General features: G+C 39.4%; 1 protein-coding gene across 1 annotated transcript in view; it reads right to left on the bottom strand.

Annotated features, from left to right (window-relative positions):
* ARHGAP10 (Rho GTPase activating protein 10) overlaps nucleotides 1-25,497 on the bottom strand; it is a 328,185-nt gene that overhangs the window by 153,355 nt on the left and 149,333 nt on the right. Inside the window, exons 11-13 of the mRNA XM_065877114.1 lie at nucleotides 7,943-8,024; nucleotides 5,999-6,044; nucleotides 4,075-4,140 (exon numbers count right to left, since the gene is read on the bottom strand). Coding sequence (XP_065733186.1) covers nucleotides 4,075-4,140; nucleotides 5,999-6,044; nucleotides 7,943-8,024 — 194 coding nt within the window. The remainder of the gene's footprint in view (nucleotides 1-4,074; nucleotides 4,141-5,998; nucleotides 6,045-7,942; nucleotides 8,025-25,497) is intronic.

The following is a 25,497-nucleotide window of genomic DNA, read 5'->3' as shown; positions in this document are numbered from 1 at the left end:
CTGTTTGCAGATGACATGATACTATACATAGAGAATCCTAAAGATGCTACCAGAAAACTACTAGAGCTCATTAGTGAATCTGGTAAAGTAGCAGGATACAAAATTAATGCACAGAAATCTCTTGCATTCCTATACACTAATGATGAAAAAGATGAAAGAGAAATTAAGGAAACACTCCCGTTTACCATTGCAACAGAAAGAATAAAATACCTAGGAATACACCTACCTAAGGAGACAAAAGACTTGTATGCAGAAAATTGTAAGACACTGAAGAAAGAAATTAAAGATGATACAAACAGATGGAGAGATATACCATGTTTTTGGATTGGAAGAATCAACACTGAGGAAATGACTATACTACCCAAAGCAATCTACAGATTCAATGCAATCCCTATCAAACTACCAATGGCATTTTTCAAAGAACTAGAACAAAAAAGTTCATGATTTCTATTGAAACACAAAAGACCCCGAATAGCCAAAGCAATCTTGAGAAAGAAAAACGGAGCTGAAGGAATCAGGCTCCCTGACTTCGGACTATACTACAAAGTTACAATAAACAAGACAGTACGGTACTGGCACAAAAACAGAAATATGGATCAATGGAACAGGATAGAAAGCCCAGAGATAAACCCATGCTCATATGGTAACATTATCTTTGATAAAAGAACCAAGAATATACAGTAGAGAGAAGACAGCCTCTTCAATAAGTGGTGCTCGGAAATCTGGACAGCTACATATAAAAGAATGTAATTAGAACTTCCTAACACCATATACAAAAATAAGCTCAAAATGGATTAAAGACCTAAATGTAAGGCCAGACACACTATAAAACTCCTAGAGGAAAACATAGGAAGAATGCTCTATGACATAAATCACAGCAAGATTTTTTCTGACCCACCCCACAGAGAAATGCAAATAAAAACAAAAATAAACAAATAGGACCTAATGAAACTTAAACGTTTTTGCACAGCAAAGGGAACCATAAACAAGACAGAAAGAACCCTTAGAATGGGAGAAATTATTTGCAAACGAAGCAACTGACAAAGGATTAATCTCCAAATTATACAAGCAGCTCAATATCAAAAAACCAAACAACCCAATTCAAAAATAGGCTGAAGACCTAAACAGACATTTCTCTAAAGATATACAGATTGCCAACAAACACATGAAAGGATCCTCAACATCGCTAATCATTAGAGAAAGCAAATCAAACTACAGTGAGGTGTCACCTCACACTGGTCAGAATGGCCACCATCAAAAAATCTACAAACAATAAATGCTGGAGAGGGTGTGGAGAAAAGGCAACCCTCCTGCACTGTTGGTGAGAATGTAAATTGATAAAGCCACTATGGAGAACAGTATGGAAGTTCCTTAAAAAACCAAAAATAGAACTACCATACGACCCAGCAATCCCACTACTGGGCATATACCCTGAGAAAACCATAATTCAAAAAGAGTCATATACCAAAATGTTCACTGCAGCACTATTTACAATAGCCAGGACATGGAAGCAACCTAAGTGTCCATCAACAGATGAATGGATAAAGAAGATGTGGCACATATATACGATGGAATATTACTCTCAGCCATAAAAAGAAACGAAATTGAGTTATTTGTAGGTGAGGTGGATGGACCTAGAGTCTATCATACAGAGTGAAGTAAGTCAGAAAGAGAAAAACAAATACCGTATGCTAACACATGTATATGGAATCTAAAAAAAAAAAAAAAAGTAAAGGATGGTTGTGAAGGGCCTAGGGGCTATACAGGAATTGGGATGCAGACGTAGAAAATGGACCTGGGGACATGGGAAGGAGGAAGGGTGGGCTGGGACAAAGTGAGAGAGTGTCATGGACTGATATATACTACCAGATGTAAAACTGATAGCTAGTGGGAGGCAGCCGTATAGCACAGGCAGATCAGCTAGGTGCTTTGTGACCACCTGGAGGGGTGGGATAGGGAGGGTGGGAGGGAGATGCAAGAGGGAGGCGATATGGGGATATATGTATACTTACAGCTGATTCACTTTGTTATACAGCAGAAACTAACACAGCATTGTAAAGCAATTATACTCCAATAAAGATGTTAAAAAAAAAAAAAGAAGTGATGCAACAACATCTGTACCATGTAAAAAAAAAAAAAAAATCAACAGCCATGATAGGTGATCTGGGGAAAATCATTAAGAGCAATAGCCCCTGGGAGCACTTTTAAATTTAGGATAAAAGGCTCAGAGATTCCACACGGTTCCTCATCATGTTGAATAACATGAACTGACAGTTGAGTCTTTTAACTCTATTTTTTGTCTATTACTCCATTAAAAGCAAAAGGCTTTAGTAATGGAAGACTTTTAGGAACAAAAGATTTGAAAAGAAAAACATATGCTTTTTTGTCTTTTATTTTAAATGGGGAAAATCTAGCTTAAAATCTGTAGACTCATTCTTCTGTAAAGAAAATCCAACAATTTACATATTTATAATAAAAATGCATTCAATACATGCAGATTCTACTATACATATTCCATTCAATGTACATAACACTCCATACAACTACACAGACCAATCCGAAAGCATTCTAGATAGATTTTTTTATCTGGTCAGGCAGAAGCAAGTATGTATAAATTATATCCTTTTGGGAAAGAATTTTATTTACCAAAATAATAAGCATGCAAGTGATACAATGAAGGCTCCCTAGAAGCTCAGGAGAAGGAGAAACATGAATGATAAAGTGAGATATATGAAAGTCACAGCATCCCAATTTTGGAAATTTCTGAAGCACTAGGAAAAAGAGGAAATTTGTCCGCTCAACCTCAGTGCAGGTTGAAATGAATGAAATTCTGTCATAGCCTGAATTGCCACTGTTAGAGAGAATGGGAGAAAAGCTTTCTGTGGCTTGGGTTTTTATTATCGATGGGCAAATACCCAAATCATACAACAGCTCGTATTCATCTGTTAGCCAGCGCTCTCATTTCACAGGTGGCAGTCCTGGCTTTATAACAAAGACCTTGTTTTGACAGAAAACGTGAGTGCAATGCTTCATCCCGCTAAGTCATCCAAAGTAGGACTGGGATATACAACGTATGAGAGTGAATTAAATATTCAATTTATCCATACTTCACTAGACTCTAAACAAAGAGAAGTCCACCCTCCAGAAAGAGCCTGTTTTGCAAAGTTCAATATTTGGTTTCTCCAAAGTCTGCTGGAATGGCTGCAAAGTGCCAGGGCCCTGCTTTTCCTTAGGAACTCTAAACAAGAGACCTTTGAGCTTTTGGTCAGGGGACCAAAATGGGGAGAGATTATCTTTCCTGAAGTTTAAAACAGAAACAACCTAAATATTACCACCAGGTGGATGAATAAGCAAAGTGCAGTATATCCATATAATGAAATACTACCTAGCGATAAAAAGAAATGAGCTAAGGCTACACCCAACAAGATGAATCTCAGAAGCTAAACAAAGAGGCCAAACTCAAAAAACAACATACTGCATAATTCCATTCGTATAAAATGCTTACAAAAAAAAAAAGAACTAAAGTGATGAAAAGCAGCTCAGTAGTTGCCAAGGGTCAAGGAAGGAGTGGAGACTGACTGCAAAGGGGCACAAAGAAATTTTGGGGGGAGAGAGAAATCTTCTATGATTGTGGTGGTAGTTACACAACTATACACGCTTGTCAAAACTCATCAATTTGTACAGTTAAAATCAATGAATTTTACTCTAAGTAAATGATATCTTAATGACGCCAATTTTTAAACTGGAAGCCAACAAGACAATGGAAGATGGAAATATCTCACTAGTGCGTGAACAAGAAGCGATTAAGACTGGTTGTCCGGCACTGCTGATTCTTCTACTGATTCTCATTTTAGCCCTGACTTTGTTTCAATGCAAGGGAGAAACATGTAAATAAAAAGGAAAACCCCACCCTGGCAGAGTAAATGAACAACTGAATCTCTGATGCATAGAATGTGCATTTTGCATTAATATATTTCATTCTACAAAACTTAACCATGCAGTAAGCATTTGAAACGACCCTTAGATTTTACATACCTATAGCCTCTCATGAATAAAATGATTCAATCATGTTACCTCGTGTTTCAACTGCACTGATGCATTTTCTAAGAATTGTGAATCCCATCTTATCCAACTGTGCACCTAAAAGAAACAGTCATAAAATATTAAAGGCACAATTAGTTACTCACAATCTCTTCCTTACAAAAATAGGAGAAAATTATTTAGATCCAATATAATTTTTATTTCACTCTTTAAAAAATGAAAGCTAAAGGCCACGCATTCCCTGTTTAAATAATGTAAATGAGAATTACATATAATAAGAGGAGCATTTACTGGAATTTCAAGACATTTATTACCAACATATATAAATAAACTTGTAATTTAAACTAGGTTTTAAGTTAATAAATATAGTATTTTAAATAGTGGAAAAGAAAGTGACACAAATCTTTAGGGGAAGCTATCTAGAAATAGCATTTTGCCCAAATTCCAACAACCGCTCAGGTTTCTTTTTTAATTATATATATAAGTGAAAGTTCTTAAATTTCTTGACAAGCTGGAGAACACAAAACTTTTTTTTTTTTAACCTGGGGGAAAATTTTTTTAAATACTTTTAAAAAATGGTATTTGAGCCATCAGCTTGAAATTTTTTTTCATATTTTATACCATGCCCTAAGCATTTAATATTTTATTATTTTCATAATGAATTTAAAATAGATGATTTGTGTAGCAAAAATAGATTTTGTAAATATAATTTTATATTGTTTTCTAATATGGATACTTAACCATGATTAGGCTGACCTACTTGAATACCCTAATAAAAGGCAATTCTTGTTTCAAAAATGCAATCAGGGTAAGCGAATGCTTTATTCTGTATTTAGAACTCAGGAGCAGGAATACCAAATAACTCTGTTCTCAGAGGGGATAGCATGAACAAGTCATGAACATAAACTTTGCAGATTTAAAACTAAGCTCGGACAGCATTTTAAGGAGGAAAATTGGTCAGTGGTTTACCTTTTTCAGGATCCACTATTCACAACATTTATATAAAATGCAAGTGTTTCTTTCTGCTTAGCAAAACTACTTTTCCAAAACAAGGCATGTTTTCATTTTTCTATAAAAACAAAAAAAGAAAGGAAAAAGAGAAGGAAAGAGGGGAAAAGAGAAAGAGGGAAGAGAAAGAAAAGCAAAAGAAAGGACGAAGGGGAAGAAGAGGTACTTCAGTGACTGACAACCTTCCCGGCACCAGGTCAATTTCCAGGGGCAGGCTAAGTGATATGCACATCATGATCATGGGTATTTAACAATGTTTCCAAACTGTGGACATCTGACAAATGTAGCTTCATTCCTCCAAAGATATTAAAAGTAGATTCATAAAGAACCCAACAAATTTGATCACATTTTCACTTTATCTCAGTACAAATTAAGAGTACAGAGCTAGGGAGTACTTCCTTTTCCTCTAGTGCATGCAATGCAAGTGAAAATTATTGTCCTAGAATACCTGAACGTGTTTGGTTGTTGTTTGTTTTATTTTCTAAGGTGCAATGCTATACTATTTGTACAGCCCATACTCAAGAGACTTTAAGGATAAAGGATATTAAGGGTGGAGGTGTGAAGGGTTGAGAACAGAGGACCTGGTAAACAGTTCCTATCCACAGGAGTTTACAACTTGGGAAGCTGACAGATGCATAACTGAAACTCTTATGTATTCATTTGCGGCTATGAAAACAAATACCAAAGTGAATTACAGAGAAAGTTTTTTTCGGTTTTGTATAGGAAGACTGGAAAGAAAAACACTCAGAGATGGGAAAGATCAAGGAGGGTTACAGCTGTCCAGGAAAATTTGAGGAGGTCCTCAATGAATAAGACATCTACTACATAGAGGACTAACACAGACAGGGTACAGAGAGTAAGCACCCAGCAACAGTTTGACATCAGTAATAAAAACAAAATAACTCATGAGAAAGGGAGACAACAGTCATTTTTATAAATTAGCACTTACTTCCTTCTGGTCTTGGGATGATGGCTCTATTAAAACTAGGGAAGAGCTAATAAAAGAGAAAAGGGGGAAACAATATTTTTAGCAAATCATTAAAAGTGATTCTACTAGGTACACCTAGGGACTGTACACAAAATACACTGACATTGGTTAATCACCTATCATGCAAAGATAGGTAACAGAAAAGAGCACCCTGGGTCTCCTTTGTCTCTCCCTGAGATATTGCCAAAGTAGCAAAATTAAGATGAAGGGGCCAGGACTGAAAGTTCATGTAAATTTGAAATGCTCAAACGAACGGCTGCATTCTAATCAGTAAGCTCATTTTTTTCATCACTGTTTCTAAAATCTGCTGTTTACATGACTCCTGCCCATAATTTTAATAACCACATCTGAAATATCAAGGTGATGATCCCAGGCTGCCTCAGAATTCTAGCGCTGTCCCGGTATTCAAGGCCCATACATCACCTGGAAAAAATACACAGTGCCTTAAGTGTCCCCTTGTAAACACATAGCTGAATATTTATTTTCTTTCTACATACTTGCCTTTGTCTGTATATCTTGAATTAATTACTTAGCTTTGTCACTCTAAAGGAGAGCGTAAACGTCTTCAAGGTTACACTGCCTTTGGCAATAGACTTATTTCTTCATGACTTAGTCATGGGATCATTTTGCTAGGCAAATAGGCAAACTCACTTTCTAAAGAACTTCTTGAATCTCGGGGGGACAAGTCCCAGTCACTCCTTTGCCTGTACTAGAGACGATTCGGATAACCTGTTTTGGATCTCAGCAACTGTCAATGCTGGAAGTACTCCTGACTCCCAGTTAAAATTTTCAAGGACAAATTAAGAGTAAATAGAAATAAAACCAAGGAGGCTAAATGCAGATCAAGTATAAGAAAATGATACACAATTCCAATCACTGCCTTTTTCCTCCAAGAATGATACCTTCTCCTATATAGGATTTATTTTTAAAAGATGTAATTTGGGCTTCCGTTTCTCAAACACCACATCAAGACTGCCACACGCGGTGCTGCCCAGCCTCTCTGCCTTATTTCCTGCACTCTCAGGAAACTATATTTTGCCCGTTTCAAAAGCTCTGTCCTGACACCTCTCTTTTTACTATATATGACCCCTCTTCCACTTGCAAATCATGCTCTTTCCTCTTTTTATTTTAAATCCTGCTGAAATGGCAAACGCTCTCCAGGTAAGCCCACCTGGTGCCTGCACTGGCGGTGTGTTCAGAGGCATAAGACTGTAAGCAGCGTTGACTGAAATGGGTTCTCTGGTGTTTTCTATAATTATCCTCACTAAGTCCCCCATTCAATAGATGAACTATCCAATTCTCAGCTCCCAGATGCCACCAGTCCACTGAGAGGAAGGTAGTGCTTGAATAAAGCGGCAAACTAACTGAAGTCCTGTGCCTCTGGATCTCTAGCACTGCGTTTAATTTATTCCTCAAACCAATCTGAATACAGAGGCCCATTCACTACGGCTACGTGGTATTGCACACTGTGAATCATTAGGCTGAACCATAAATCGTCAAATGATGAAAAGTAAGTACAGCCGTCACTTCTAATGCTGCCTGCACAGCCGCATATTTACGGTTCCATCTCCACTGAGATCAAACTGCAAGCATTTATTGTGGTCATCACCCAAAGTACTGTCACAGGTAGGAAAAAAGAAATTGAGGATTCAGATGACTTCCTCAAGCAAAGCAAATCCTAGCGGCAAAGTCAAGAAAAATAAAAACTAACGATATATCGGTCTCATGTGTGCTCCTGCTACCTCAAGCCGAATTTCTAGAATACCGAATGCTTCCGAGAGGAATTCAGACACCAGTTTCAGCAGGGGACTTTTTTCAAATACTATAAAGCAAAAACAACACGAAAACGAGCACAAGCCAACTCTACGGGATTTGAAATAAAACTCAACCACTGGTTATTCTTACAGCTTCTTTTCCACCCAGAGCTTCCAACCACTGCTTCCTCTCCTCTTCCGAAAACGCCTGCATGGTCAAAGAAACTCCAGGCCTGCAAGACACCAGGAACAGATCAGGTTACCCCTTGGCTGCTAAAAACAAACCTCCTTTTCTACTTTCTAATTTTTCATTGTGGTAATTGTTTCTTTTAAATGTTTAATTGTGATAAAATACACAGAACATAAAATATACCACCTTCACCATTTTTAACTACACAGTTGAGCAGTGTTGAGTCCAGTCTCCAGAATCCTTCATCTTGTAAAACTAAAACTCTGTACCCATGAAAAAGTCCCCATTCCCCCTCCTCACAGCCCCTGACAACCACCCTTCTACCTTCTGTCTCTGTGAATTTGATTACGTAACTCTTAGAAGTGGACTCATACAGTATTTGCCTTTTTTGTGACTTGCTTATTTCACTTAGTAAAGTATCCTCCATTTTCATCCATGCTATAGCATGTGTCAAAATTTGCTTCCTTTTTAAGGCTGAACAGAATTCCACTGTATGTACAGACCACATTTTGCTTATCCATTCATGCATCAATGGACATGTGGCTTGTTTCCACATGGCTACTGTAAACAATGCTGCTATCAACATAGGTGTACAAATATCTCCTTGAGACCCTGCTTCCAATTCTTTTGGGTATATACCCACAAGTGGAGTTGTCCAGCATGACATAATAAATATATGTCTGGTCTCTGACACTATTTCCTGGCACACAGCTCCTAAAAACCTTAGAATCTCTGCAATGATGTGTCATTTTGTATATTAATGAGCTGACGGGACTGGGGGGCTCCTGGAAAGTCTCAGGATGAGGGCCAGTTGCCAAGGGAACCAACCATGTGATTAGAGGATTAGAACTTTCAGCTCCACCCCACCCATATACCTCCCAGGAGTGGGGTAGGGCTGGAAATTGATTTCAAACACCAATGGCCAATGATTTAATCAATCATTCCTGCACAATGAAGCCTCCATAAAAATCCCTGGGGTTCAGAGAGCTTGCAGGCTGGTGAGCCCATGAAGATGCTGGAGGGACAGCACCTAGAGAAGACATGGGAGCTCCAAGCCCCTTCCTCCATACTTTGCCCTATACATCTCTTCATGAATCTCTTCGTCTGTTCCCATTAAAATATCCTTTGTAATAAATCAGCAACAGTAAGTAAACTGTTTTCCAGAGTTCTGTGAGGCATTCTAGCAAATTATCAAACTCAAGGACAGGGTCATGGGAATGCCTGATTTATAACCAAAAGCACAGTTGACAACCTGGACTTGTAACTGGCATCTGAAGCGGTAGGGGGCAGTCTTGAGCCCTTGATCCGTTGGGTCTTCATGAACTCTACTTAGTGTCAAAACTGAGTTCAATCATAGGACACTTGGTCTCCACAGAGAACTGGAGAATTGCTTAGTGCAGAGAAACCCACACCATTCTGAGTACAGAAGTGTCCCGTGAGTAGGGAGAAATAGTTTTGTCTCACAAGAGGGGTCAAATGTAATTTTTTTTTTTTTAATGTTGCTCATTCCCACTAACAATGCACAGGGTTCCAATTTCTCCATATCTTTCTTCACCAACACTTGTAATTTTCTCTTTCTTTTTTTTTTTTTTTTTTTGAAAGTAGCCATTCTAATAGGTGTGGGGTGGTAGTAATGATTAATTTTTATTTATAAAAGAGATACATGTTTATTGTTACCCAGGCATGGGCAGAGTGAAAGCAGAAAATCATCTTTCACCCCATCCCGATTCCACTTCCAAGAAGATAGCGCTGTTAACTGTTTAGGGTGTTTCCTCTGTATTTTCTTAGAGCTCTGGGTTGGTCCTCAGGGCCAAATGCCCATCTTTCTCAGTTCAGTTTATTTGGATATTTAGAGTCTTCCAGAAAACTCATCATATTGGGAAGGAGTCCTAGGTAGAAAAGCCATTAATAATTCCTCTTAACAAAGGAGGAACAATAACAAATTCCTCTTTGTTTCTCCAATGAAACAAATTTTGTATATTTGATCAAAAGTATTAAAAATGAACCTCTCTGACAAGGGATGAAAAGGTAGAATACTCCAAACCACAGACAACTGGAAATGAAAATAGATGGTTGAAATGGAAAGTAAACATCCATTCTCCTTTGATACTGAATGTACTTTTTTTTTTTTTTTTTTTTTTTTGCGGTACGCGGGCCTCCCACCGCTGCGGCGTCTCCCGCTGCGGAGCACAGGCTCCGGACGCAAAGGCCCAGCGGCCATGGCCCACGGGCCCAGCTGCTCCGCGGCATGCGGGATCCTCCCGGACCGGGGCACGAATCCGTTATCCCCCGCACCAGCAGGCGTACTCTCAACCACTGCGCCACCAGGGAAGCCCCTGAATATACTTTTTAAAGTTAACACTCCTGTAACAGTACTTCACCTCATTTTCAAGTATTGGGTCATCTCTTACAAGTAAAGCAAGCTGCAAGAATCAAGTGCAATTCAATAATCGCTACAATTTTTATAAAGTACTATAAAGCATGCAGCACTCCAAAAGCATCATGCCAAATACAAATATGTGAGGCCCCCAATGTTCACACCCACAGGCGTTAGGTTTTCTCCCCACGTGATGGTTATAAAGCCTGAGAAGTTATGTGCTTCAAGTTCACTACCAAGTAACTATAGCTGCAACTGATAGTCTCTTGTCTTCAAGAGTCTCTTGTCTCCATTTTCTCCAGACTATGAATATTGTGGGGAAAAAAAATCACTTGTAATCCCCCAACCCCACTCCTGAACAGCAAAACGGCTCTTTACTGTCTACCCTAAACATTTCAGCGTTGGCCCGGCTTTGCCATCACCTTGGCACTATGGAGCTCACAACCAAGAGCTCTTGCTCTTCTATGCTCTTCTATGCACAGCATCCTTCTGGAGCAAGAATCGAGGCAAGATGCCCAGAAAACCAGGCTGTTTTAAGAAGTGCCTCGAATGGGACGTGAAGATTTTGGCCCTTATTCTTAGTAACCCACACTGGGCTCAGGAGAGTTAATTAAAATTGTGAGGGAAAACTTCAGATGGCAGGCATGTTTTTCTTTACGTCGGTTAAGTGATAAAACAATATTTACACACAGGGGTCTCAGGTCTGCATGACTGCTCCATTCTTGTAAAGGAGAAAAAATAGCTAAAGACCTCTCCCAAAAGTATATGGAATGGATTCAAACACTTAATATGTAACTAAGTGAACTGAAGTACAAAATGGACAGTAAGAGGCTACAGCAAATATATAACAGAAAGTTAACAGCTTTTCTAATCCAGGAATGGCAAAACCAGCAGAGAAAAACAGGACCCCGGGTTAAAAATGGCAAAGTCTGTCACGGGAATACAAACATGGGGTTTACAAACATTCAGTTCAACAACCATTGAAATATTATCTGTTGTGCTTTAGGTCTTGTACCAGAGGGTCAGGAATTATTAAATATCTCGCTACCTGCTAGGCACTGGGCTCAGCATACAGCTCACAAAGGGCTGACTATCTAGCAGAGAAAGTGAAAGGTAAACAAAGTGCAAATAACCAATTAGTTACAAGTACACAGAGCGCTGCCAGGGAGTCAGGTAAGTGTAAATGAGTGAAACCAGCTACCTAGAAGGAAGACAGGAAATGAGCAGGACATCAGGAGATGCGTGTCCACATATAAAAGCTTTCAGTTTCAAATATGCTAAATCATTGTGGTCTAGGAGACTTGTCGGTGAGCTAATTCCGCTGCCAGTCTCTTTGGGCAACTTCAGGATTTCAAGGTACTATGGAGACAGAAAAGGAAAGCCTGGCCTAACCCTGGAAGTTAGGCATCCCTGGGGAAGCGACATTTAATCTGAGGCTTTAAGGATAAATGAGCCATGCAGGAGAAATAGGGCCAGAGTCGTCCCCTAGACCAAAGAGGCACCTAGGAGGAAAGAGCGCACTTTCATGGAGCTGGGATCAGCTTCATCACGGGTCCTACAAACCAGCTGGACCAGCAACATGATGGAAAGCTGGAGATGCAGCCCGGGGTCCCACCACAAAGGGCCTCCTTGGCCATGCTAAGGGTTTGCTTTTCCTAAATGTCACTGAAAGTTTTTAGTAGGGGGTTAACATGATCAGATTAAAGGTGTACGTGAACACTGGCTGCTGCTGGGCAGAAAACAGACTGAACAGGGGTGCGTGCAAAGATTTGTTAGAAGACTCGGAGGATAAGACAGAGTGACCAAAATGAAGGAAAAACAAATGAATGGACCTGGGAAATAGTCATGAGGTGCTACTACGTACTATGGGCAACAAAATAATGAGTAAGAAAGCTGTCACTCCAAGAATAAAGAATAGAATACAGATCATTTACAATATAACATCAATAACTAGTTAAGGGATTCGTTGAGAGCCAAAAACAACTGTAGCAAATAAGGACTTACTATACTTATAATACTCAAAATCAGACACCGAACCTGATGAAATTTCGTGCTTTCTAGTTTCTTTTTGTTTTCCCCCTAAGGTTTTCCATCCATACTCGAGGGGAGATAATATTTACTACCAGTATACGGTTGGATATTCTTTTTTTTTCAATATTCATTTATTTATTTTCCTTTTTTATTTTTATTTTTGGCTGTGTCAGGTCTTAGTTGTGGCATGCAGAATCTTCATTGGGGCACACGGGTTTCTCTCCAGTTGTGGCGTGCGGGTTTTCTCTCTCTAGTTGTGGCGTGTGGGTTTTCTCTCCCTAGTTGAGGCACGCGAGCTCAACAGTTGTGGCGTGCTGGCTTAGCTGCCCCACAGTATATAAGATCTTAGTTCCCCGACCAGGGATCGAACCCACATCCCCTGCATTGGAAGGCGGATTCTTTACCACTGGACCACCAGGGAAGTCCCTGGTTGGATACTCTTAACTAAGTTGTACATAGAGCAGCAGATAAGAGAAATAATGACCGGTTCTGATAACTTGGAAGACAAGACAAAAGTGTTGAATGATGAAGAGTCATGAACTAGAATTACAGATAGTAAAGTAAGGACAAGAGCAATTGTCAGGTTTCAGATGAAACAGCCATATTACACCTGGATAGAAATCCAACGTGGCATAAAAACTAAAGCATTATTCTACTCCTTGCCCCCGAGGCGTGATGCCTCAGACTTGAGCCCCCTAGCCCTTTGAGGGATACGGCGGAGGACAAACCAACCAACCTGCTGCAAGATAAGAGACTCAGTAGAAATCTATCACCTACGAGGAAAGAATTCTACTTCTGTTCCCATTTTGACAAATAATAACACGGTAACTCACAACAATTCCAGTTTGGAGAATTAATTCATCACACTGTAGTGATCCCTTGGAACACTTCACACTTGCCACATGTTACTTAAAGGGATCAGTCACCAGTATTACAGAAAGCTGGGCCCCATCCTTACACACACGCTGCCCACAGCCATCCTCTATAAGCCCCTACCTCTAAATAAAACATCGTGCACTAAAACACATTTCAACCATTTGAAATTGCTCAAGTTTCTTCCCCTTTTTAAATAATCAACTGCTAGGAAATCATTAAGCCAAACTGAGACTTAAGGACACACTTTAAACTACAGTATTAATAGCATCTCATCCTTAAACCATAAAAATTCTCCAGTTTTTGAAACAAAGACATGTTTTATTAATAAGATTTAATGGACGTGTAGAACAACATGGTGACCACCAGGCTAGTGAAGAACAGAAAATTTTACAACCATGTGCTGGATTATTCACATTTACATAAAGAAAGAAATAGCAATGATCTCTTTCGTTTCACCGAGTAGCTAAGGGAAAAACATTAGCAACTCCCCAGAAGCTAGAACCAGGATTGAGAACGTTCTAATTTGGGGTTCTTGGAGCAGATACTGCTGCAATGCGTTACACGGGTCCAGCTGAGGACGGCGCCTCCTCTTCTTCCTTCATCAAATAGTCATCTCGACCAAACTAACATCGGGTACGGGCTGTGTATCACACACTGTGCTAAGCTCTGGATAATCCTGCGTGCATAGCAAGGCAAAGAGGATTCCTGGCATACAAAGGCAACGGGATAAACTTCACAAAGGAAAAGTGGACCAGACGAAAGAGAGCACCTGGCCGGGACAGTCTGTCCTTACTTAAAACCAAAATTAGTATCTGTAGAGCACAAGGTTGAGGACTGAAATCTGAAGTAACAGGTTAAACAGGTTCTTATTCTTAAATCAGCACCTCAATCTCGTTTCATTCATTCATTCAAAACAGTATGGACGGGCTTCCCCAGAGGCGCAGTGGTTGAGAGTCCGCCTGCCGATGCAGGGGACACAGGTTCGTGCCCCGGTCCGGGAAGATCCCACATGCCGCGGAGCGGCTGGGCCCGTGAGCCATGGCGGCTGAGCCTGCGCGTCCGGAGCCTGTGCTCCGCAACAGTAAAAGCCACAACAGTGAGAGGCCCGCGTACCGCAACAAAACAAAACAAAACAGTATGGACTATTACGCATCAGACACTACCCAAGGCAGATGCGTGAGAAACAGTTTTAGGAAACTAGTATCTATCTGTATTCTATGTTTGACCCCATATCTATTAATTCTCTTTCAACTGCATTTTTTATAGTGCTCTCGAAGCATGTGGAAGACATGCATTTTCCTTAGATTCTACATGGCAGATCAATGAGCCCATATATTAAGAAAATATACAACAAGAGCAGAGAGAAACATTCACAAGACATTTATGAGATGTCAATTGACATTATTGTAAATGGAGAAATTAAGAGGAAAAACTAAGAAGCAGCTACCCAAATTTATGACGGTAACAAATCGGGAATATTCTAATGCTTTTCTAAGAGGAATGTTGAAAAGGAAGAGGGGAAAAAAAAGTAACCCAGCACATTACAAGTCCTGCACTAAATTATACTCTAAGGGGAAAGTGCCAAAGCCAAGTAAAACACTTTTTAAAGTTTTAGAAATGTAGCAGTCATAATTAGCTTCTCATAAGGGTTGCTGGAAAAGTTTTTTAAATACATACATTTTTTCTTGAGATAATTAAAGCATGTTACCTGATCTTACTACGGGGGAAGACTTTATAACTTCTTTCTTCTGTCCACTAAGAAATTGTTTCAAATAGAACAAGTAAGCAATGATAGAGTCACAAGGATTGTTTTCTCCAGTAAAAGTGAATTCAACCCATTAATCACTAGAGAACAGCTGCGTAGAAGTTGTTAAGACAACATCATCCTCACCTTAAGAACATGAACAAGATGGAGAACCTATAAAATCACAGTTTTGTTTTGCTTTATTTTAAATAACCATCTGATGGGACTTCCCTGGTGGTGCAGTGGTTAAGACTCCATGCTTCCAATGCAGGGACGTGGGTTGCATCCCTGGTCGGGGAACTAAGATCCCACATGCCGCACGGCGCAGCAAGTAGGTAAAGTAAAGTAAAGTGAAGAACCATATGAGAACTGAAAATGCAAAAATCCCTAGTTAACTAAAATGCAGGAAGTAACAAGTCCTTTCTTGGAGAGAAGGCACGTGCGCACATACAGCTGTTTTCATCCTTTGCGAAGCAGCAGGACAAAGAGGCAGCCACCAGAGATGAGGAAAGCAGGATTTTAACAAAGTTTTAAAGGTAGAGTATGAGCTGGTGTGATGGTTTAAATCCTTAGAAGACACAGACACGAAGAGAATGTGAACCCACCCTCTCACTCCTTCCCGCAGTGTTTCCCCAGGTGCTCAGGGGCAGTCAGAGCAGAGCTGAAAGAGATGTGTCCGCTAAGACTGAGGGGCAGGGCGGGAGAGCTTCCAGAGAGGCTTCAGATAGCATCCTCAAATCACAGGAAGCCCGTGACTAACAGAATCTAACTAAAGTAACAACAATGCCCAATCTCAGCTCAACCGCCAACTGACCTGACAGCCCTACGCTAGGAGCCTGATGGGAAAATGGGCATGTCCTTTACCAGATATGAATATTACTTACCTTAGTCTCTACTACTCTCTTACAATCCCTGGTATTCAACCAGAAAATTACAAGGCATGCAAAGAAGCAAAGAAATGTAACCCAACATCAAGAGAGGAAGTAGTCAAGAGAACCAGACCCAGAAATAGCCCAGGTATGGCTGGGGGAGGGGCAGGGGGAGGGGAACTGAAACCTAAAAACAACAGTAAATATGTTAAAGGATCCATGGCAAAAGGCGGCCGACACACATAAACTGATGGGAATTTCAGCAAAGAGATGGAAACTATTAAAAAGACACAAATGGATATGCAAGAAATGAAAAATAAGTGATGAAGAGTTCAGGAACACAACTTCCACATGCAAAGCAACCAAACCCAAGTCTATACCCCCAACTGCCCCCTTTACCTAACTCACACGTCCAGCCAATAATCCCCCCCCCTAAAATCACCCCCAGGCCAGATACCAGACAACTGAAAACCACGCCTACAGCCTAGAGCTCACCAGTGTTACTCAGAGTAGCTAATCCTATGCTTTCTCCCCTTCTCTGCCTTACAGAAACCCCAGTAAAAGCTCTAGTCTAGGATTTCCCCTCACTCCTTCCTGACTCCTGACCAAAACCTGGTGTATCCCCACATGGCCCTATGTGGCATGGTGTGCCCTCTTCTCTTGGAAAGTGTAAGGAATAAAATTCTCTTCCAGTGGCATTAGCCTCTACATGACATCACTCAGCCACCTCTGTAAATTAAAATCCTGCAGGTATAACTGAAACCAGTATCAAATGATCTAACATAATGCATTTAGAGTTCCAGAACGTGAAGAAAGAGAAAAGGGGGCAAACGAAGCATATGAGGAGATAATGGCTAAAATTTTCTGAAACTGAGAAGAATTATCAACTCCCACATCCAAGAACTTCCATGAACCCCAAGCAAGGTAAAACAAAGAAAACCCCATTTAGGCACCTCATGAAAAGAAAATCTTGAAAGCAGCAAAAGAAAGAGATGACATACAAGAGAACAGTAAGAAAGATAGATGACCTGTCATGAGAAAAAAAAAGTGGACCCTTAAGAAAACAGAAATGACTTCTTAGAAGTGCTGGGGGAAGAAAAAAACTATCAATCCAGAGTCCTACATCCATCAAAAATGAAGGTAAAAGAAAGACATTTTCAGGTAGACAAAACATGAAAGAATTCTCTAGCAGATCTGCATTACAAGAAATGCTCAAATTAAATTAGCCTAAGGAACTTAAGGGAAATAGCACAAGACAGAAACTTAGTTCTGCAGAAAAGAATGAAGAAAATCAGAATGGATAAATATTTGATATTAAAAGACATGAGGGACTGCCCTGGTGGTCCAGTGGGTAAGACTCTGCATTCTCAATGCAGGCAGCCCAGGTTCGATCCCTGGTCTGGGAACTAGATCCTGCATGCATGCCACAGCTAAGAGTCCACAGGCCGCAACTAAGAGCCCACACGCTGCAACTAAAGAAAAAACATACTGCATGCGCAACTAAGACCAGGAACAGCCAAAATAAATAAATAAATAAATATTTTAAAAACAAAAGATGAAACCACACACACACACACCCATATATACGTAAATAAAACATTAAATTTTTTAAAAGAGTACTGATTATTAATTTCATAAAGTAAAACTAGTAACGTATTGTTGGACTCAGTATATGTAGAATTAAAGTCTATAAAACAAGGGCACAGAGGGCAAAAGGGTGGTAATTGGAAGTCTACTGTTGTAAGTTTATATTGTTTATGGAAAGGTAAAAATATGGTAATTTTAAAATGCACCTTATACTCTGTAGGACAACTACTAAAAAATGCACATATAAAGAGGCATAACTAAAAATCATACAGAGGAGATAAATCATAGAGGAGATAAAATAGAACACTAAAAAAGACTCAATTCATTCAAAAGAAGGCCACAAAGGAGGAACAGAGGAACAAAGAGCAAACAGAACAAATAGAAAACAAAACCAAGATGGTGGGCTTAAACCCACACATATCCACAACTATACTATATACACATTAACTAAAACCCTGATTAAAATGCAAAGGCTAATACACTGGAATTTTTAAGAGCAGGACTCAATTATATGCTGTTTATGAAAAGCAAAGCTGAAACATAAAGACACAAAGAGTTAAAAGAAAAAGGATGGAAAAAAAATATGTACACCTGAAACTAACACAGCACTGTTAATCAACTATACTTCAATATAAAATAAAAAGTAAAAAAAAATATGCCAAGTAAACACTGAGCATAAGAAAGCTAACGTGGCTATATATATTTTCTTTTTTTAGTGTTGCTATATTAATATCACAAGGTAGATCTCAAGATAAAGATTATTACCAGAAACAGAGAGACATTTCATAATGATAAAAGGGTCACTTCAAGAAGACATAATCATAAACGTACAGACACAAAAAAACAAAAGATCTCAAATAATCAATATAGGAAACAAAAATTACAAAATAAAAGGAAAACAGGCACATCTTCATCTAACATCCCTAGTTTAGTCACTGATAGAATACCAAAAATCAAAACAATACAGAAGATCTGAGCAACAACCACCAGCTTGATCTAACCGACATTTCAAGAACACTACAACAGCAGAAAAATCATTGGTCTCATGTACACATGGGTCATTTACTAAACAGACCACATTTGGGACAATGAAACAAGTCTAGTAAACTTCAATTCATTGATAAAATATAGATTATTTTACCTAACCAAAAGACAATTAAAGGAGAAAAACAATAATAATATTGCACATAGAAAATCCCCATCCATGTGGAATTTTTTAAATATAAATTTATTTTATTTTATTTATTTTTGGCTGCATTGGGTTTTCGTCACTGTGCGTTGGTTTTTCTCTAGATGCGGCGAGTGGGGGCTACTCTTCGTTGCCGTGCACGGGCCTCTCATTGCGGTGGCTTCTCTTGTTGCGGACCGCGGGCTGTAGGCGCGCAGCTTCAGTAGTTGTGGCTCGCAGGCTCTAGAGCACAGACTCAGTAGTTGCGGCTCATGGGCTTAGTTGCTCCTTGGCATGTGGGATCTTGCCGGACCAGGGCTCAAACCCGTGTCCTCTGCATTCGCAGGCGGATTCTTAACCACTGTGTCACCAGGTAAGTCCCCAGAAAGATGTTTTAAAGATTGCAAATTGGGCTTCCCTACTGAAGCCTGTGCCTACAGCCTGCGGTCCGCAACAAGAGAAGCCACCGCAATGAGAGGTCCCTGCACGGCAACGAAGAGTAGCCCCCGCTCGCCGCAACTAGAGAAAAACCAACGCGCAGCAATGAAAACCCAATGCAGCCAATCAATCGATCAATAAATAAATCAATAAATAAATCCTCTTTCTAGATAACACCTGAGTAAAAATTCAACACCTATGTCCTAATCACATAAACATTTTTTTTTAATTTTCTGGAGCTGAATTACAATGAAAACACTACACATCAAAATTTGTAGGATGCAAGCTAAAGCTGTTTTAGAAGGAAATCTATAGAGTTATAGGTCTACATTCAAAATAAAATGGAAAATCAATGCTTCCATCTTAAGAAATGTTTAAAAGAAAACCAAAATCCAAAGGAAATAAAAATAAAAGCAAAAAACAATGAAATATAATATGGACAATATGGGTCACCTGAAAAAATTAGTAAAACTGATAAAGTTCTAGGCAAGACTTATTGAGAAAAAAATGAAAAACTTCAGTACCAAGCATTAAAAAAGAGGTACCACTACAGATCCTCTTTGAAAATAAGAGGTATTATGGAGAAATTTATTCCAATAAAGTCAAAAGCTTAGAGGAAATAAACAAATTCCTTGAAAACCAATTTATCAAAACTAACACACAAAACTAGAAAATCTGGATATCACTTTACATACTAAATAAATTGAATCTGTAATTTTTAAACTTCCCACAAAAAAAACCCACTAGACCAAGATGGCTTCACAGGTAAATTCTTCCAAACAGTTAAGGAAGAAACCACACAGACACTTTGAAATAACAGAGCCAGATGGAAAACTTCTCAACTCTCTGAAGCCACCATAACCCTGATATCAAAATCAGACAAAGACATTACAAAAAAAGAGCATAACATACAATATCTGTCACAAACACAAATACAAATACCCTCAACCAAATATTAGCAAAAAAATATAGCAATACCCAATGAAGTTAATACATCACTACCAAGTAGAGTTTATCTCAGAAAAGCAAGATTAGTTTAACTTAGAAAATTCAATGCAATTCACCCATTAACAGATTTGAGAAAACTATTTAATGAGCATTTCAATAGATGCTGACAAGTCTTTTTTTTCAAAAGTCAACATCTACTTAGGATTATAACTAGGAAGCGACAAAAACTTCCTCAATATAAAAGGCACCTACAATCTTCAGCTAACATCATACTTTACAGTGAATAATAAATGCTTTTCCCCTTAAGATGGAGAATAAGGCAAGATGCCCAATATCACCACTTCCATTCAACATATTATTATTGGAGGTCTTGGCAGTACAAAAAGACAAGTAAAAGAAATAAAAGGCATTCAGATTGGAAAGAAAGCAAGCAAGCTGTCTTTATTCACACAGGATACCATTGTGTACAATAAAAAAAAAAGTCTTAAACTACAAGCAATAAATCAACTCAGCAACAGAGTAGGACAAAAACGAACTGCATTTTTATATACTAACAGTATATTGGAAAATGAAATGAAAAACATAATAAATTTTAAAATAGCACCCAGGAACATAAAATACTTAGGGAAATTTAACAAAAGTTATCTATGACCCTACACTGAAAACTATAAAACAATGCTGAAATTCAAGACTAAATAAATAGAAGCTCAGACTCATGAATTATTAAAACTCCATATTGAAAATACTGGCCTGCAGGTTTTTTGATGAAGGATCCTGATGAAGGATTAGTATCCAGAATACTTAAAATAATACAAATAAACTGACTGTAAAGTTTATATGGAAATGCAAAGGATCTAGAATGGCCAAAACAATTTTGAAAAAAACCAGAGGAATCATACCACCTGGCTTCAAGATCTACTATAAAGCTACAGTATTAATGATAGTGTGGAATTGGCAAAAGGACAAATAAACCAATGGAACAGAATAAGCTAGAATTAGACCTGCAAATACACAGACAAGTGTTTTATGACAAAGGTGCCAAAACAATCCAATGACAGGAAAGACCTTTTCAACAAATGGTGCTAGAAATACTGGTTATCTATATAGGAAAAGATAAATAACACACAATCTCCACAAATCACACTACCCAAAAATCTTCACAAGTCATAGACCCATTATAAAGCTTTTAAAGAGAAAACATGCAGGGACTTCCTTGGGGGCACAGTGGTTAAGACTCTGTGCTCCCAATGCAGGGGGCCCAGGGTTCAATCCTTGGCCAGGGAACTAGATCCCACATGCATGCCACAACCAAGGAGCCCTCCCGGAGGGAGGGAGGGAGGGAGGAAACATGGGAAATGTTTTTTGCAACTTGGGATAGGTAAAGAGTTCTCAGAACAAAGAGTTCTACCAATAAAACTTTTTTAAACTGATAAATTCAACTTCATCAAAATTAGAATATTCTTCTCATCAAAGCACTGTTAAGAAAATGAATAGGCAAACCACAGATCAGAGAAAATACTCACAATTAACATATTCATAATTAATACAGCTGATGAAGGATCAGTATCCAGAAAACTTAATTCCTACAGTTCAATAACAAAAAGACCAACAACATATTTTAAATGAGCAAAAGACTTTAATAGACAGTTCACAACGTTAGAAATATAATTGGCCAGAAAGCATATGGAACAGCACTCAATCAACATCACTAGTCATGATTAGGTTAAATGAAAAACACTAACATCATCAAAGGTTGGTTACAGGGTGGAGGAGCTGGAACTCTCATACATCGCTGGTAAGAGGATTAAACTACTTTGGACAATTGTCAATTTTCTTAAAGGTCTCTCTCTCTCTCTCTCTCACACACACACACACACACACACACACACACACACACACACAGCAATCCCACTCAGAGGAATTTATCCAAGAGAAATGAAAACGTGTGTCCACACAACCCCTTGTATACAATTGTTCATTATGACTTTTTGTTTGTTTTTGTTTTTTTGCAGTACGCGGGCCTCTCACTGTTGCGGCCTCTCCCGTTGCGGAGCACAGGCTCCGGACGCGCAGGCTCAGCAGCCATGGCTCACGGGCCTAGCCACTCTGCGGCATGTGGGATCTTCCCAGACCGGGGCACGAACCCGTGTCCCCTGCATCGGCAGGCGGACTCTCAGGGAAGCCCTATGTGCCACCAGGGAAGCCCTATGACTTTATTTACAAAAGCTAAAACCTTTTTGATGATCCACACTGCAATGTCCTTCAGCATGCATTTTCATGAATAAATTCATATGAATGTCAATTCAGATTTCCATTTAAATATTGGAACCAATATAAAATGTGGCTTTCAGTATGCCACTATCAACAATACCATTCTTAGGGTAAAAATCTTACATTCTATGAAAAACACAGAAGGCTACATACAAGAAATGCTATTTCTAATTCTGCCCACTCCGTTTTCTACCAATTCCACCTAAATTCTTTTAAAATGACTTCCTTTTCTCTTCTCTCTACCCTGGAATCTTAGCAGAACTCCTGAAAAATGCACCACACCCGAAAGGATAACGCCAGACAGAGAGAGCCCTTTGCGTTGTGGCTTTATTCATCCCCTGCACTACAACAAATTATGCTATTACACTTTTTTAACTGAAATATACACCCATAAATATTCCTATAAACACGTAAAAGAAAACACTACAATTCCATTCAATTCCACAAACTCTTGGAGTTGTCTTTCCAAATGCTTTAAAACAGGGCTTCTCAAGAGCAACCCTACTGACAGGTTGGATCAGACGGTGCTTTCCTGGGGAGGGCTGTCCTGGGCTGGACATTTAGCAGCACTGCTGGCCTCCGTCCACTAGACACTAGTAGCAACAGCCTGCACCCCTGCTGCCCTCCCCCCATCCCAACTGTGACAATCAAAGTGTCCCCAGACACAAAATCACTCACTGCTGAGAACCTCAGACTTCAAGGAGTACCTTAACATGTTTTCCCAAGATTTCTATGATTCCTTTTTCTTTGGGCCTTTTTGCCTCCGAGTTTCCAAACTGTGACCAAATCTTCAAGATTAAATTTAACAATCAATTTTTCTAGTATAACCTTTTCCAGCCAGCCCTATTCCCTGTTGCTTCTCAGCTCCCTAAGCACCTTAGACAGACCTTTAAACTGTTATTTGTTTGCAAACACTCCCAGTCTGTGAGTTCCCTTAAGGTCAGGCCTTTTTAGTCTCTGGTTTACTCTCCCAGCCTCAGCGTCAAACACAGTCAATGGCTGCTTAGTTGCCTGAATGGCATGCACTATAAAATACTTACAAATATTACTCCAGCTAATGTGCCACAGAAACATTCTCATTATTATTCAGTCCAATTGCATGGGCTCTGGAAGCAGTATGCTCTTAATTCACTCTTTTAAAGTGACAAAGAATACATTACCAGGCACACAGCTGCTAAATAAAGTCTCTGGTATAAATGTAGGCTAAAATGCATACTGCTTCAGATACACAGGTGATTTCATCTTCCCATCATCATCATGAAAATACAAATGGGTGAATTATAAAAATAAGAAGTATCTTGCCAACATCCTTTCAAGTGCAATATACTAGGACCTAGGCAACATCAAACCAAATATGATATTTGAAATGTCAAATTAATGAAAGCAAAGTGGGAAGCATTTTCTTTAAGTGGTGCCTGGCTGTGATGCGTGGGAGAACTTCACAGAATGGTAATTATTTACCAGGCAAGTGTGTGAGGGTCACAGCACAATGTAGCATGCGGCAGGCTTGCCGGTGAAATGGAAAAGCAAGTTATGTAACAAAATTGTTGGATCCGGGGATATTTCACCCTTCAGGGAGGAACGCTGTACCTCCTGACAAACTACAGCTTGCCACGGGGAAAGTAACTACACAAAATGCTCTTCTCCAACCTAAAACCGGTGACGTGACCATTTCACAGCCCATGGTATTTGAAGTGTGACTGGCGTGAAGTAGTGAACGTTTACCGTCATTTAAAAGCCTGATTTTAGTTATGGTAAGTATTCCTTTACCTGCAGCAGTGTTCCTTTTTTGTAGGCTTTACTGAGATATAATTCACCATAAAATTTACCTAGAGTGTACAGTTCAACGGCTTTTAACATAGTCACAGAGCTGTACAACCATCTCCAAAATCAATTTTAGAACATTTTCATCACACCCTAAAAAAAAAAAAAAAACCATACCCATTAGCCCTTATTCTTTATTTTCCTCCAAACCCTCAGCCCTGGGGAACCACTAATCTACTTTCTGTCTACACAGATTTGCCTGGGTAGAACATTCTGGATGTTTCATATAAATGGAATCATACGATATGTAGTCCTTTGTGACTGGCTGGTTTCACTCAGCAAACTGCTTTCAAGGTTCATCCACCTTGTAGCATGTTGTAGTGGTTTGATGTAATTTCAAATCTTGTTTATGACAAAAATAAAGTTGTTTTTAAAAGTGAAGTTGGGAGAGACACTGCTTTGGGAGAGATCCCTGCTGTTCTCCTTACTTGCTGCAGGTAATAAGTCCTTCCTTCTCCTGACTATTGGCTTGACACCCTCCAACAGGTGAACGCAGTTTTGGGGTACCAGAAGGACTCTGCACCCAGCTGCCTTGGAATCTTCTCTGAATGCCACCAAGCCCTCCTTATCATTCCCTGCTTTGTTTTGTTTTTTGCTCTATTCACTTTTTACCAGACTGGATATTTCCGGGCCTTAGCCACTGACAATCATATCCTAGGTTTTCAAATGCATCCATATTCAACATGAAATAACTATGTCTTGCTGTAAAACGTCTTTGAAAAGATTTTGATAAATTTTAGTTTTTGTAAGAAAAAATCACTTTATAAAAATAAAAAGCGCGAAGTTGCTTTCAAGAGCAAAGTTATTGTTTTTGTATAAAAGTGAAATTATGAGTCAGGAGGTCATCAGCCACATCTGAGGTTGCCGACAGCACTCCATAACTCAGCTAGTGAAGGGCGCTGCTGGAGCCTTATCAATAAGAACACGTGAAGAAGCAACGGTGGAGAGGGGGGATTTGGACTCTGAATACACAGTTTGTAAGGTCTACTCGAGTGTGTTCGGTCTGGGCAAGGCTACCCTCTGTTGATCTAAATAGCTCTCTGAAGACCGTGGGGCGTTAGCTCCTGCTGTGGTGAAGGTGACTCTTACCAGCAGTGGCAAAAGCCATGCAGCAGCCCCACAAAGAAGATCTTGCCCATCCACACTGGCCCCTTCGTTCCCTAGCAACCGGGGACTTTCCACTTTTGCTCTCAATGGGTCATGCTGTCTCCTCCCAAGAGCCCCCTGGTAGAAAGGCACACCTCAACTAAATTTATCCCCTTCATCTTCCCTTGCCTGGAACAACAGTGTAATTAATCTAGTATTGGTCTAGAGTATGTTATTTCTTTATTAGCTTATTAAGAGATGTTACGTATGCTATTAGACACAGTATGCATTGAGACA

This window comes from Phocoena phocoena, chromosome 5, assembly GCF_963924675.1.
Source record: "Phocoena phocoena chromosome 5, mPhoPho1.1, whole genome shotgun sequence".
NCBI lineage: Eukaryota > Metazoa > Chordata > Mammalia > Artiodactyla > Phocoenidae > Phocoena > Phocoena phocoena.
Note: the sequence above shows the minus strand (reverse complement) of the source record. Positions and strands in the feature narration are given on the sequence as shown.